Source organism: Perca fluviatilis, chromosome 13 (genome assembly GCF_010015445.1).
Source record: "Perca fluviatilis chromosome 13, GENO_Pfluv_1.0, whole genome shotgun sequence".
Lineage (NCBI taxonomy): Eukaryota > Metazoa > Chordata > Actinopteri > Perciformes > Percidae > Perca > Perca fluviatilis.
The window spans coordinates 10,283,295-10,299,296 of NC_053124.1; the positions used below are offsets into that span (position 1 = coordinate 10,283,295).

At 41.9% G+C, this 16,002-nt stretch overlaps 1 protein-coding gene across 6 annotated transcripts; it reads left to right on the plus strand.

The window, feature by feature from the left end:
* Positions 1-32: 32 nt before the first annotated feature.
* Positions 33-12,743, plus strand: e2f3 (E2F transcription factor 3). 6 transcript variants are annotated; one of them, XM_039819490.1, is made up of 8 exons: positions 1,824-1,980; positions 2,127-2,257; positions 2,402-2,513; positions 3,851-4,091; positions 4,444-4,575; positions 4,948-5,062; positions 5,322-5,517; positions 8,011-8,777. In XM_039819490.1, the coding sequence occupies exons 2-8, from the start codon at positions 2,255-2,257 to the stop codon at positions 8,289-8,291; spliced, it is 1,080 nt and encodes a 359-aa protein (XP_039675424.1). In that variant the 5' UTR covers positions 1,824-1,980; positions 2,127-2,254; the 3' UTR covers positions 8,292-8,777. The 6 variants fall into 6 exon arrangements, with proteins under 6 accessions (XP_039675422.1, XP_039675421.1, XP_039675423.1 ...); XM_039819493.1 differs by having other exon boundaries at positions 1,826-1,980; positions 2,127-2,246; XM_039819488.1 differs by lacking the exons at positions 1,824-1,980; positions 2,127-2,257; positions 8,011-8,777 and adding exons at positions 33-511; positions 12,541-12,743.
* Positions 12,744-16,002: the final 3,259 nt, after the last annotated feature.

Genomic DNA, 16,002 nt, shown 5'->3' on the forward strand with positions numbered 1-16,002 from the left:
TTGGTCGGTTAGAGCTGCGTCAGACGTACACGACGTTGCGTACACCGTGATGGCCAACAGTAGTTTACATGCAAATCTGGTTTAAAACTGTCCCGGGGAATCTTGAGTTTCGCGCGTAGAATATCCTCGCGCGCTTGTTTCAGCGGTGGCTCTCTGTCACCGAAAATAAATATTTTTCTGCGTTAGTAAAGGAGATGGTTGAACTAGATAGAGATGGATATGGCCAGTTTTATATTGTACAAGCGGTAGAAATGATAAAGAGTGGCAGCAGTCAACACGGGACAAGATGAGAAAAGGGGGTTCCTCGGTCTCGGAGGTCTCTGTCGACATTAGGGTGGGTTGGTCCGAGAATAGCTCGACCATACGGACCGATAGCCCTTCGCCCTACGTTGTCGGGGCCGTTAAAGTGAAACTCTCCGAGCCGACTCACGGTCCCAAGCACGCTAACGTTACACCCTCCGGACCCTCAACAACGGGGACAAGGCAGACATTTAAGCTCGAACGAGTTCAGGTAACGTTAAGCAGATTTAACCAGATGCAAAATGCGTAGGGAGCTGGGTCAACTTGGATAAAGTTGACGTTATGTTCAATGCTGATATGCCAAGTGGTTGCTGGGTAATGTGCCATATTAATCGTGACACCCACCAATGTGTGGTCACGTTTATTTTGTTTTTATGTATTATCTAGCTAGGTGTGTCCATACGTATGTAACGTTACACTATGCACATGACGTTACTAGCTATTGTTATATTAGCTAGGTTACGTTACTGTTTATTTACACGTAACATCACTCATTTAATCTTTGAACAATTAATGTAACGTTAAGGTATGGCTAGCAAATTTACACATCTGGACGTGTTTATTTCACGTTGACCCTTCCGAGCGTGTCCCTCATGGTAGGTTCTTTTATTTTTTATTTTAATTAGGTTGGATTCTTGTTAACACATCTAGCGACGTGTGTTGTTTGTAAAATTAGCCACCCGGGCACATAGCTACGTGAGGACACGATGTATTTTCTCAGTGACATTTTAGCCCCACCGGTTACTCGAAATGCAACATTAGTTAGCTGCATCAAGCACGCGATGGTTACCCTGCTTGTTAACGGAAGCGCTAAATCTGTCTTCAGAATAAAGGCATTGTCCTTCCAAGTAAACGGAGAGGTAGCGAAACAGCGACTGCTTCTGTTTAAACGATAAACGTGAAATGCAGTGGAAAGATAATACTACCTGTGTGTGGACTTATTGTGTCCGTGGGTTTGACACATAGAAAAGGGCATATAGCATTGATGTGTGAAATACAGCTCATAATTAAGCCGAAGCACGACACTATGTGAAAAAAATTTTTCCCCGGGGCAAAATGCTAATGAATTATACATTTTGTTCCTTAAAATACAACAAAAACTTGCCACAACCTGGAATTAGGCCAGACAACAAGAATATGTATTAATGTTGATTGATCGATTTGTAGCACTCACTGACCACAAGGCTGTCTGTTAACATAATTCTAAACTTTGAAACGCTACTCGATAATTCTAGGCCCACAAAACTGGATACCTTTTTTAATCTTTGATTGAAAAGCTGACTGGATCTGTTTTTTTTTGGGTACTTTAAATACTAGCCAACATTTTTACAACCTTACTGATCACTATAGCTGACTGCATACAAACTATTTTGAGTTTTATGCTATGGATATAATTATGTCCCACCAATTTAATTTTTGACAGACTATGATAAGACAATCCTGTCTTATCATAAATTATCAAACATTTCATTTGAATTGCCTGCTTTTATTTCGAAGGCGAATTTGTGAAGCTTCGACTACATTTATGTATTTCCGGTAACTTTACACTTGTTTTACCTTGGCTGAGGCATCACACCGCGCCTTCTCGAAAACATACTTTTGCACACTTTGGTCTTCGAGTGCACACGCTGCCAGCGCTCTTAAACAGCCGAGGTGCTGTGGGATTACACTGTTAAGGAGGTAACTGTAAATTCCACTGTATTCATTACTGCCAGAAGCAAACTACTACTTGGGCCTTGGGTGAGCATGGGAGGGGGATGGGGAGATGTTGTTCCAACTAGCTAAACACACTGGTGAGGGAAGCTATCTTCTGTCCCAATCCCCAGGTAATGACAGTCTTCAGTAACGGTGATTAGCCAGCTCCAGATGACAAGATCAACTTTAGTTAACGCAGAGACCCATTCAATGCTTCTAATTACCTGCAGGTCAAGTCACAAGTGAATACAGTGGGTTCATGGCAAGTTTATACTGTATTACTGGCCAAAATGGCTGCCCTGTTAGCCACATGATTCAGTGAAGATAATTGCAAACTAAAAGTCTAAGTTGCATGCTATTGTAATACAAAGCATTTTACCTGTACATGCTGCTTCTTTTCAATCAGGCAAAGAGAAGGCTGGAGCTGGAAGCCGCAGATCCCCAGGACCTTCAGGATGGTGGCTGGCCCGCCAAAGCCAAAAAGCCGATGGCCTCTCTGTCCCACACAGGAGAAAAGGGTAAGACTTTTAACCATAATTTTAACCCAATTAACCATAAGAGCCAGTGTTCCATTGCTGGCCAAAAGAAGTAGTAGATCCCAACCTGCACTGTGGTATTTTGTGTCAAACTGTCAAGCGGTTGACATGTAGTGTTGAGTCTGTAAACGAATAAACCCACAGTCAAGTTAGTAGAGCAACGATGCTGTGATGTTTTTGACGTTTGTCGGTGTCTTAAACATATTCTCCAAAGTGGTGGTGACCGAGTTAAATGGCCTTTTGAGCTGATTTGCTTTTGTGCTAGGGCTGCAACTAACGCTTATTTTCACAGTCGATTAATCTGTCGATTATTTTCTCTATTAATCGATTAGTTGTTAGGTCTATAAAATGTCAGAAAATGGTGAAACATGTGGATCAGTGTTTCCCAAAAGCCCAAGATGACGTCCTCAAATGTCTTGTTTTGTCTACAACTCAAAGATATTCAGTTTAGTGTCACAGAGGAGAGAAGAAACTAGAAAATATTCACATTTAACAAGCTGGAATCAAAGCATTTTTTTACTTTTTGTCTTAAAAAATTACTCAAACCGACTAATCAATTATCTAAATAGTTGGCGATTAATTTAAAAGTTGACAACTAATCGATTAATCTTTGCAGCTCAAAATTCACTTGATTCTTCATGTGTGCTATCCAGCACCACTTTTCAGTGTTGTTTTTGAAATACTTCTAGTCTAGAGTTTTCCAAAGTTGCTTTTAGTCTGTTCTGTTTTTCTGAAGACCCTGAATCTGTTCATCACATCACCTCCGAGAGGTTCCCAATACAATTTTTCTTCTTTCTCTCGCCATATTCCCAGTGAAACATTGGTAGACTGCTGAATTATGGTCCTGCTATTCATTCGCATAACTTTTACTACATCATATTCTCACAGAGTATCTGGTTTAAAATACAATTAGGGAATTTATGATGGAGAAACAATGTCTAATATCATATGGCATTGAAAGTTGAAACCCATAGGGTAACCCAGTCCTTGTTCCGCGCAGTGGCAACAGAAGACTGGCAAATGTTAGCAGGGATATCATCAAAATAAGCACATTACAATATGGCATGTTAGAACCGATGTATAGAAATCATTAAAGGCTCTTAACCCTTGTGTTGACTTCAGGTCACATTGACCCATTTTACATTTTTGTTTCATATCAGAAACTATGGGATGTAGAAATAAGCGCTGAAAATGTATAGAAGAAAAATTTAACAATTTAAAATGTTGGAAAAAGCAAAAACAAACTATGAAAAAAAAGGCGTCAAAAACGGACAACACAAGAGTTAAAATAATTCTAAATTCTCACCCGTTTTTTGCAGCTCCCGCCCCCAATCCCATAGCACGCAAGTCCCTGTTCGAGAAGACGCGCTACGACACCTCGCTCGGCTTCTTGACGCAGAGGTTTGCGGAGATGCTGCGCCGCTCTGCTGACGGCGTGTTGGACCTCAACCTAGTCGCCCAGGAGCTCAATGCGCCTAAGAGACGCGTCTACGACGTCACCAATGTCCTGGAAGGGATCCAGCTCATCAAAAAGAAGTCTAAAAACTTCGTGGAGTGGTTGTAAGTATGAGTGGTAGTGTGTGCTTTTTATTTATATATATGTATATGTATGTGTATGTGTATGTTACGAGTGGTGTGTAACACTACCTTTTAAAGACGGTACCAGCTGCTGGTGGATACTTGGCATTCAGCTTTTTAGATGTCAGACTTGATTTATTGTGTGACTGTATTATTCTACGTACATTTAGCCGTATTGTTTTTCCACAGTTGTCTTATTAATTTCCTCATGATCATTAAAGTTTGAGTGATGTCTGTTGTGGTGTTAATCCTGTGTTGCTGCTCGTGTGTGTGTGTGTGTGTGTGTGTGTGTGTGTGTGTGTGTGTGTGTGTGTGTGTGTGTGCGTGCACACAGGGGCGGTCAGATGACCGTGGACCTAGATCAAGAGCTGAAGACTCTGGTCGAGGAGGAGAGGAGGCTGGACGAGCTGATCCAAAGCTGTACGCGGCAGGTTCACCAGCTGTGTGAGAACCGGAGCAGTCAGAAATATCCTTGGGTTATAATTTCAGCTTCACTTTGTACTGTTGTTGTCCCCCAAATTGACTGATTGAGGTCAATTCGATGTTCCCCAAGCGTTATGTGAAAAGCATTATTGGTGGGGTGTCTAAAGGCCAATCCAAACCAAGCTTATGATGTGAATTTTGGGTTTAGTCCTTGAGCGTATCCCCAGCTGTACACAAACACATCCTTACAACTGAAAAGAATGAAATGCGAAACGTATGGGAGTATTGGCAGAGTGCGGGCGTCTCATTCTTTTCAGTTGTATCCAGCCCCTTTTTGCCCTGCACCTCACCGGTGGGGGTGTGCACACTACCGCTGCTGCTCTACGTGATTATATCCCTTAACCATGAGGATCACATTTGCCTATTTGACTTACGAGGATGTCCAAAGGATTCCCAGCATGAAAGAACAGACTGTGATCGTGATCAAAGCCCCTGCCGAGACAAAACTGGAGGTGCCACACCCGGAAGAGGTATATTTATATATAAAAAAAAAAAAAACACATAATCAGTTAATTTTTCTTTCTTCCCAATGACCTATTTTGACTTGAAACCCCAATCAAACAATACAGTATGGTGTAATGCTTTAGTTTTACTGATGCAGCATTGGCTCAAATTAAATTGTTTTTGCCAATATCCTCCCAAGACACCGTTCACTGTTAAGTGTCTGCTGCTATCTCCTATTCATAGACCAGTCAATAAAAGCACTTTGTCTACTTCCGCTATGTTCAGAGCCTTCAGGTCCACCTCAGCAGCACACAGGGACCCATTGAGGTGTTCCTCTGCTCCGATGACCCCATCCCTATGGAAGCCACAGACAGCTCTGTGGCCAACGGTGCCAATAGCAGCCACTTGGACTCGTCCGCCGATAGGAGCAGCTCCACCCCCCTTGTGCCTTACTCGTGCTTCGTCCAGGTGTCTTCCAAAGGTGAGTCTGGCACTTGCAACATCCCACGGTCTGTCTCAAACAGGTACTTTGTTGCCAGAGAGAAGGAAGCAACCACCCACGGGCTTTTCCCCAAACAGGAACCTTTTGATAAGATGACGCAGGGTTTCCTACAGGTTGAGAATTGACTTGTGGTGATGGGTGGCACGGCATGTGATAGCTGGGTTCAGTTAGAAACTAGTAAAACAAAGGTTTACTACTAAAATTACTACATAAAATAATTTAGAAGGAAATAACTATTCACATATTAAACAAACCAAGCTAGAACATGATACAGATGGAGTGTAGCTGGGCTTTTTCAACTAAATCTGGTTGGTTTGTCAAATGAAATGTATGGTTCAGCAGATAAAAGAGCTGATTAATGTTAACCAGAGCTGACATGTTGTATTAAAAACCCTTAAAACCATAATGTGATCCATACAGAAAGGTACATGTTATTGTAAATCTCAACACTATGCACACGTCATGTCTCCTCCTAAATCTCCTTTAAATCATATTACACTAAGGCTATCCAAAGTTAATTCTGTTCTTGATCATTGTTCATTTTTGAAAGTGTTTTAATCCGTCTTTTGGGGATCCTAATGTTAAACACACCGTTTTGTACTTTACATGTGTGTGTTGCATTCATTAAGTTCTCATCTGAATAGTTTCCTGTCATTCAAAGAACTCTGGGTTGTAGTTTACAACTTTTGACAGCACACTTAATAAAATGTTGGGTTTTCTTCGGGCTCGCAAAGTGGCATCATGACTTTGCGTAAACATACACGTCAGTTTCCTAAAGCCACGTGGCGTGTTATTTGTACGCATTTTCAGCTGTATGTCTACGCTGTATACAGCGGACGGCAGTCTGCAATGTCACAGCTTAAACGGACACGCCACTTTCTAAAGCCATGTGGCGTGTTATCGCGGGACTACGGGTTATCGCGGGACTACGGGTTATCGCGGGACTACGGGTTATCGCGGGACTACGGGTTATCGCGGGACTACGGGTTATCGCGGGACTACGGGTTATCGCGAGACTACGGGTTATCGCGGGACTACGGGTTATCGCGAGACAACGGTTGGAAACGTCACACGCAGGTTGGGTTGAAAAGAAAAACTGGTTGGGATTAGGAAAAGAAGAACTGGGTTAGGGTTAGGAAAAGGACAAACGGGGAAAGGGAACGCCACACGCGGGCCGAGATCCCCACTCTCCTGGGTGTAAGTCCTGTGTTTTACCCCTCCGCCACCTCAACCAACCTCCCTACGCGGATTTCCAGTCTTTCATACGGCGTCAATTCACACGCAATCGCAAGGTAATGTAACTCAATGGAGGCCAAACGGCGTTGATAAACACGCTAAAAAAACGAGTATGCGTCTTGATAACAGGCCACTAAAGGCATACAAATTCACATGTCATACATACGCCACTTCATGAGCTCAGTCTGGGGCTCGAGAGCATAAATAACGCTACAGTCAATGGCTACGGGCACGGCGAGAACGTTAACTGAAGGCTCGGTTGGCAACGATTAGCTCCAGTTAACTCCAAATAGAACAAGCTGAACACACTTCCGCGGAGAGACTGTAAATGACGTTTGGGGAGCTTTCACAGCGGTGTGGCCGCAGCGTTTTTACGGTTTATCAGTACAGTTAATCCCACAGGAAGCCACAACACCGCAAGTAGCATGCGCTACTACTAAAGCTTGATTTATACTTCTGCGTAAAATCTACGCTGTGGCTACATACGTAGGTACGTAGAGACACTAACCCACGCCGTAGCCTGCACCTCACGGAAAATGTAACCCGTCGCAGCAGCGCAGGTCACTTGGCCGTGGCTTGGTAGCGTTGCATTCCCCCCCCCCCGACTCATTTCCTGGTTCTCCTTCTCCATAAACAACATGAAACCAAGGAGAGGGTTAACTTTTCCTGCTACAGATTTCCCACCGTGGTCAGAAAGCACAGGGGAGACACTTTGTTTCTCTCACTCGCTCCGAAGCTACTCACCGTCACTCTCTCACTTCTCCCTCGCTCTCACACACACACACACGCGCCGGTTCGACGCACACACCAACGCACAAGTACAATCTTGACTTACGTAGGCTACGGCTAAAGCTCTGTGCGGAGCCTTTGCAGAACCATAAATCACGCGTAACGTGCTACTAACGTGAGCCTGGCTCTGAAGAGCCTGAAGTGAATTATTGTCGCTGTGACATCACGAGTGGGAGGGGCTGGAGGCCGCTGGTCTGTGTGCGCTGTAACATTACACCTTTTTTGATGGAAAAAGAAATGTAATGCAAAATGTGATTTTTGTCTACCTGAACGGGTATCAATGTATGGGAAACACCAGATGATGTATTTAGCTCCAAGCCTGCTTCTAGATTGCTGTCTCACATTTGCTTTGGGGGTTGTAAAACATTCACCGCTCATGTTTTTTCCTTCCTCCATGTCTCCTCATCCACACCCACACCTTATCCACACCCCCCATTATCTTCCCAGACAATGATAACCGCACTCTCGGAATCGGCAGTACCTCCAACCCGCTGTACCAGCCGACGCGACACTCCTCGCCAGTTACTGTCACCCCCGTCTCCCCCATGCACACCTCCCTCCAACCCCCGTCTGAAGATCAGCAGAGCTTTGTCGGCCTCACCCCACCTCTAGGTTTCTCTCTTGGTGGGGATGAGTACCTCATGAGCCTGGCTGAGGATGAGGGCATCACTGACCTCTTCTCTTCTTATGACCTGGAACAATTGCCCCTGGATATGCCCCTTCTCTAAGCAGCTGTTTTGGAAATTCTTTAATTTTGGAGGCAATTGCCATTTTCTCACAAACTGGATACCAAGGGGATACAATAAAAGAACAAAGGGCTGAGCCGTATGTAAGTTTTCTATATTTGCATTTGCCTATCCTGGATGGATGTGACTGGGATTTCCTGACGCTCAGGTATGTGGAGGAGTGAGCTCTTGTTATGGCTTCCTTATTGTCTTCAGGACTTGGACTGACGTGCATGCTGTTACACAAACTACTTTGTTTCAGAGCTTTAATCTGTTGCATGGTTGGGTGTCCTTAAGTGTCCTTCTCAAAGGTCTGAGCATTTCTGTCTCAACACAGGACTCGTTCTTGACCATTGGCCATGTCCGTGGGAAGATGCCGTTTTGTATTGTGATCACATAGCCTTCACAACAAAGCCTGATGATTGAGACACCCATTTAGTGTCAAGAAGTGTTGATTTAAAAGCATTAAAAAAAAAAAAATGCAAAGAACCCACATGTCTTGTCTTGACTCGGCTACAAGGGATCCACCAATCCAACTTTGTTCTCACCCGATCCAATTTGAATACCTAAACTCAGGGTATCTGCTGATACGGAGTATAAAATCTGTTAACCTCTATGTGTGGAATTCTCTGGAATAATTTTTATGTAAGCTAACACAAAGCCAGGAATTGCTGTGGCACTACAAACTGAGTTGGTGGCACCGGAATAACTGAATGAATGTGTGAATAATCGAACGTTGGATACACTGAATTTGATAATGACACGGACGCTCTCATCATAAGATGTAATATTGATCGGTGACAGCTGGTACAAGCTCCATTTATTATGGTAAGTATCGTCTCCAGTTGTGGCTTCATAGTTTCCTCAGGGCTCTAGTGGCTTTTACAGTGCAGTTTTGTAGATGCAGACTTAATTCTCACAAAACGTTCATCGAGTTCCCCAAAGTTTGTCATTTAACTTTTTTTTTTAATTCCTCTTTTGTGGGGAGTGGTTTGCCTAGATTGTAACAATACTTGCTGACTATTACGGTAAAACTCAATCTCAAGTTGCATGTACCTGTTTAACGTTGAGGCGAGTTACTTGTGCAGGTATTGGAAGGCAGCTTGTCTTCACCATGTAGCTGTTTAAAGGCATGGAATTGTCTACTGACAACACACTGAACAACTGACTCTTCTTTGTGTGTGTGTCCTTGATTGCGGAGAAATTGAAACTGCGATCCGTGTCTGGTGAGCACAGCTCTGTCAATTTAGGTAGGTGTACATTGAGGCCATCAAACTGACTGGTCTCAAGTCAGTATTTGTAAAACTGTGAAACTGCTGTGGATAATTTTGTTTTTCTCACTCATTTGTTTTTATAATTTCTTCATAAAAAACCAAATGTGGAATTTCTGCCACTTTTGATCTTCTTAGCAATTAAAATCCACTACGAGGAGCTGAACAGCGAACTGTTGAAATCCAAGCTCTTTTAATGTATTCTTTTAATAGCTTCATCTACCCCAGTCAGTTCCTATTTAGCCACAGACCATTGTAATCTGTTCCTGTTTTTCTCTAAAGTTCTGGACTTTGGCCTGTTTGTGGTTAAAATAACTGTAACGTGACTATGAAGGTTAACACATGTGGACCATAAGCGTTTCCATAAAATGTCTAATCTAGAGGTTTCATGTCATCCATTTTCCTGTCGCTCTCAATGACCTTAGATGCTTCCTTACTTGAAAAACCACTGTTACAAATATGTGCGCAATTTGTGCCTCATGCACTTTTTTTTTGTTTTTAAAAAGGGGATGAAGACCTTAAGGGCTAATTAGCTCTCAGGTAGCTTTAAGTACATGCATCAAAGGGCTGCAGGTCGGAATTAAACCTGCGGCACCGAGGGCTGAGCCTCTGTACATAGGGTGTCACCTCTGCCAGAAGAGCTACCCAGGCGCCCTGATTCCTCCTTTCTTCCCTTTCTTCCCTTTCTCATAAAGCTAGATTTTCCACTACTCCAGTGCAGTTTTATTGTAGTATTTGACCACCGTGCTACATTGACCTCAATACTTATCTGTAATCTTTAACCAGTCATCATTCACATTTGTGTTGTTCAATCTACTCTCAAGATCAGTTTTTGTGGTAACCATATGAAGAAAAATTAATAAAATATATGGGTTTGGTAAGGAAGTGCATAGCATTGTTTTCACTAGCTGAGTGAGAAGGTGGTTGGATTACTTACTTTTTTTTTTTAATTTTTTTTATAGCGGTCTACTGGCTGAAACTGGAGTGGTAAAACTTTGTGATGTCAAATGTCATTAAGTTTAAAGTGTGGAACTCTTCTATAGACAATGAATTGAAAGAAATGTTAATGGATGAAACAGAGCACCCAGGGTGCTTGAGTATATGGGTAATATGTCAGGCTGTCTGAGTATATTGGGTAATGGATACATTTTCTCCTTTTTGGAATTGAGAACACTAATATAATAGAATAAAGCTTATTTGGGTATATTAAAAAAAAAAAAAAAAAAAAAAAAAAAAAACTCAGTCTCCCATTCATTGTCTATGGAGCAGCTCTAGACTTAATACTTGATGACATCACAAGTTTGAGACTTCTCTGGTTTCTGGCTCAGAGAGAGTAGCTTATGCTCACAAATACTAATTGAACTTTCTTAGGCCATGGAAATAAAATAGGAATTCCTAATTGTAGATAGTGTTTACTTTTAAAATCAGATTTGGTTTTTTAATCAAGTCTATTACCTTTTTAGAAATCTAAACTGGTGCAGTTTGTTTTAAGAATTTTTTTTGGGCTTTTCCGCCTTTATTTTGACAGGACAGCTAGGTGAGAAAGAGAGAAGACATGCAGGAAATCATCGAAGGTTTGATTCAAACCCTGGACCTCTGCGTCGAGGCATAAACCTCTCAGTATATGTGCACCTGCTCTACCCACTGAACCAACCCGGCCACACTAAACGGGTGCAGTTTAACCACTGCTACATGGAAACATCTAAAGCATTGGACTTGACTAGATATTATAGCTAGAAAAGATTAGTGAAAATCCCACTTTCTAACATTTCCAAGTGTCCTAGTACAGACTTTACTACCTAACTTACCTGCAGTGACTCTAGCTGACTATATATATATATATATATATATATATATATATATATATATATGACATAGACACTAGGAGGCAGTGTGAGCCCACCGAATCCCTGCCACAGTCACAACTGTGTGGTTTTGAAACTTTAGTGATTGAAGTGGTACCCATCTCTTTCCGGGAATTTAATATTATGAGTTTGGCATCAAGTAGAAAATACTGATACATTTATCAGTCTAATTGGCTGCCATGTCAAAACATGACAATGGGAATGTTTAATGTTCAAATTCATTACTAGACCCGGAGGAAGGCTCAAGCCAATATGCGTTGGTGTATTTTTTTGTTTATCTTGCCCTGTTAATTAAAGGCCTTTTATCACTTTTTGTAGCCAACCTTGAGTGCCTGGACATGTTTTGTTTTTTTTAATGACATTTTATAGTCATGATTCATCTTCTTTTCCATGACAGTGGACATGTTTAATGTTCAACTACATCAGTGGAGAAAGTTTTAAAAAGAAGTAGGCTCCTCAAATGAAACGCCAGTGTGTAATGTTTGGTTTCAGCTACACAACCTCACCTCCTGAGCTAGTAGGGCTACAGCAGGACAGACGCCTGCTGACATGGTGATGTAATGTGACAGTTTGTGCTCTCCTTGATGTCCAAACCATTTAGGCATTACTGCTGATGAATTGCATTTTGAAATGGAAGGTCAGGTCTATGTGCTGAAGTAAAGACACTGAAAATAAACCAAATACATCCCCTTAGAGAACCCAGTTAGAAGACTGGAAAACAAGTTTTACTGACCTCATTGGTTCTGCTGACATGATTACCATTCCTTTAGCCTGTTTACTGTACATAGCCAGGTTAGTGTATATAGGATAGTTTTGACCAATTATGGTGGATATACAGTATTTGTCTGGCTATAATAATTTGTGTAAGCAGGACACAGTCGGATTCAAATTTATATGACACAATAGTAAAGATGAGATCTGTATCTATACTTTTCAGCAGAAGACTAGGTGGTTGTTTGGGAATGTAGTCATTAGCCCAGATGGCATTTATTGCCAGTTGATAGTGCAAAAAAAGGCATTTAAAATATTCTTCATATGTTTAAAAAAAAAAGTGTTTTTCCTGTATACATCCACATCCACAGCTTGTAATTTTTCTCCTATCTCTTTCCTATGTAGAATACAACTATCTCCATTTTTGCTTCTCTTTGTCTGAGCCACAGCATCTTAGAAAAACACATCAGCGCCCTCAACATGATGATGTAATCGGTCGGCAGCCTGCAGCATCCGGACTCGTCCATGGATGGCAGTGTTGCACCTCAAAACCCCACGTAAACCCATTCAACCCAGTTCCCCACCAGTTGTGAGCACACACACTTTTGAGTTCATGGAGAGTCACTGGATCACTGCTATTATTGATTCATGTGTGTGTTTCTGTTGTTTTTCCTGTCCTCTCTGTGCCACAAAGATTTGCACGTGAAAAAAAATAAAAAAATACAATAAATATAGAAAGTGAATTTATCAAATGGGCTGACGGTCAGCTAGTCTCCCGGTCTCACTTAAAGATCTGTCATAGCTAGTCTATCAGCCAACTCTTCAATAAACTTTCCATTTTGAGTGCTTTAATCCCTCAAAGCCAATGACGTACAGTGGGAGGTTTTAAAGCGCTGAACAAAATACACCGATGGCTGGGCTTAAAGGGCGACACAGGACTAAGTCACCACTTAAGACTTGGCCCCTGAGGGGGTTTAGGAGTGACTTGGAGCAAGTGCAATCCACTCTGAAAGTGAAGCTCGATAGGCTGGTCCAGCTGTCTCCTCTCACTAAAACACAGCACTTGTTTCTACGCCGCGCGCTCTTCAGCCAGGCTGTTGTTTTGACTGCTGTAATGCACTGAGGCAGGGAGTGTGAGAGAGACCGAGAGAACAAAAATAAGAGAGGGTTAAAGAGGGAGCATGAAAGCAAGAGAGAGAGGCAGCGAGCGTACTACTCACCTCTCATTGGCTACCGAGAGCACGCCGTCTTTTTGCGCAGTGCGCTCCCAGCCAATCGGCTGCCTTAGCAATATTTTGGGTTTATGAATGAAATGAATAGTGAGAGTGCAGGACAGGAGTAGTTTGATTCATCGCCCGTAACTCATAGTGTGCGAAGTATGCCAAAGAGATAGGTGCACTGTGCAGCCTGACTGAAAGGCCTCTGGATATATTGGGAGAGATCCACAGATGACTTTGGACAGCACATGCAGAAAGCACCTGCAGGCACACTTCTACCTGTCTGTAGCGTCACATGAAGACGTACAGTGGCGCTCATAAGTTTATGAACCCATGCTAAAGGTGACTAAAAAGAGGAATAACAAAACAAAATCATCTTTTGGAAATTGATCTTAATGCCTTAATTTAAAAAACATTAGGAAAAAATCAATTCTTTAAGGACACCTTTCTTTGTGAATGAATAATGTCTCGTAAATAAATAAATGTTCTTCCTTAAAATACAGGGGTCAGAGATTGGCATGGGGTACTTTCCATAAGATCATCTCTCAATACAAATCAAACCAGCTATTAGGCTAACTGAAATAAAACCATGCCAATCTCTAGGTATGGTGAAGGGTATGTGATGATGTGGGGCTATTTTAATTCCAAAGGCCAAGGGAACTTTATCAGGATGCATAGTATCCTGGATCCATGAAATAACTGGCCTTTAAAAATAAAAATCTGCCTGCCTCTATGGGAATTTAACATAGGGGTGTACTTACTTATGACCCCTGTATTTTAAGGAAGAACATTTATTTATTTACGATACATTATTCATTCACAAAGAAAATTGGTGTCCTTAAAGGTTGCATTTTCCTATTTTTTTTTCTATTTTAATTTTTTAGTCAACTTTAGCATGGGTTCATAAACTTATGAGCACCACTGTAACTTTAGTCTAAACAGATGTGTCGGTGCAAACCTGTGGCCTGATTAGCACTGATGGACTGGGATGTAGACGAGCAGCTTCTTTAGTTACAGACTTTATTAGGATTTACAGTCATTTTTATTATGCTATCAATGGATTCTGCTGCCAGTCTATCATATTAATTAAAATGGCAGTTTGGGCCTTTCTCCAGAAAAAAGACCGAGCAATGCTGCCCTCTAGACAAAACAAATCTGTGACATTGCCTTGTCCTCCACACCCCCAAAGTACAATGCAAAGTGAGGATTGGGAGTTAGTACTTTACATTGTTGAACTAAAGGCTTGTCTCAAATAGCGTATAAAACCCCTTCCCCTTACTCTCCACCATTGGAATTGTGGGGGGGGGATGCATCATACAGTTTAAAAAAAAAAAAAAATGTATTTCTGAAACTGACAATAACACCCACTTCACACAGAGTTTGACTAGTGTGTGAAGGAGATATTTGAGCTTCCCTGTCAAGCGCTCCTTATTCATTCTCCACGCAACTTTGTCCCACTTTTCGTATGTGCAACCAAGTGCAACACCATGAATGATACGGGCTGTGAGGGAGTTGGGATAACCGTGGATGTTGGGAGTTTCTGGGTTTGAAAGCATTTTGAATATGTATAGTAGGGGTGTTCAAGCTGAAATGGGTTGCTACGTAAGTTGCTCTTTGAGTGAGTCGTCCATGTGGCCTTCCGGTGAAGAGTGCATTCCGTGCGGTGTCCCTTGTTTGTTTATGCCTTGGAACCTTTGTTGCAGGTCATCCTCTTTGCTCTCTCGTCAAGTTTCCTGTCCAGCTTTACTGTCAAACGTTCTAATTGATGCAAAATGTTTAAAGATAACCTTTAAAAAAAAAAAAAAAAAAGTTTCTCTTGAAAGGCCAGCCCCATAAGAAAGTAGCATCCTTACAAAATAGACAGTGCTAAAGGCTTGGTGATGTAGGGACTACTTGAAGGGCTAGTTGGTCAACAAGTGCAGCTGGTTAGCTAATGGCTAATACATTCCCAAGCTGGGATATGCTATTGCTAGTTAGTCACAATAGCTCTCCAAGATTCTTTGTTTACATATTTTACACCCCCCTGGCTTTTTGTTCCCACGATTGTACATCATTTCATTCGACAAAGACAAGTTCATTCAGGAGACCTCTTTCTGTCATCAAATCGGGTCTCATAAGTTATGCAAAGCTTTCCTCTTTTGTGGAGCAGTTTACACTCCCAACAGGAAGGTTAAATGAAAGTTGAAATGCTGGTGTTAGAGGGACTTAAGTGTAGTCCAAAAATATATCGTTGTGAAACAACCGTAATGTTTCACATTTTTCCTCAGTATCTTCTTCTCAAAGCATGCCATTTTATCGCTCTCACACAATGACACACTCTGTAGAGATAACTGAGGTTGCACAAGGCCAATGCTTGTGGATTTTCCCTTGTTACTGTAGTACACACATCAACAAAGTTCAGTTCGGTACATGTTATCTAAGGTAATGTCCACATGACTCATTCTTTAGCTGTACTTCTTCAGGGAGTTGGCCTTCAGAGAATTAAAGGCAAGTAGGCTTAGACTGCACCTCTTCCCTGGAGGAGTTTACAGTGGATTTAGTGTAACATCACTGCATGTGTCCTCCTTTTGCATAATTAATACAACTGACCAGCTTTGGGGTACTTAAAACCTGATTGTGTCCTCCAAATTCACACAAAATACATGCAGCA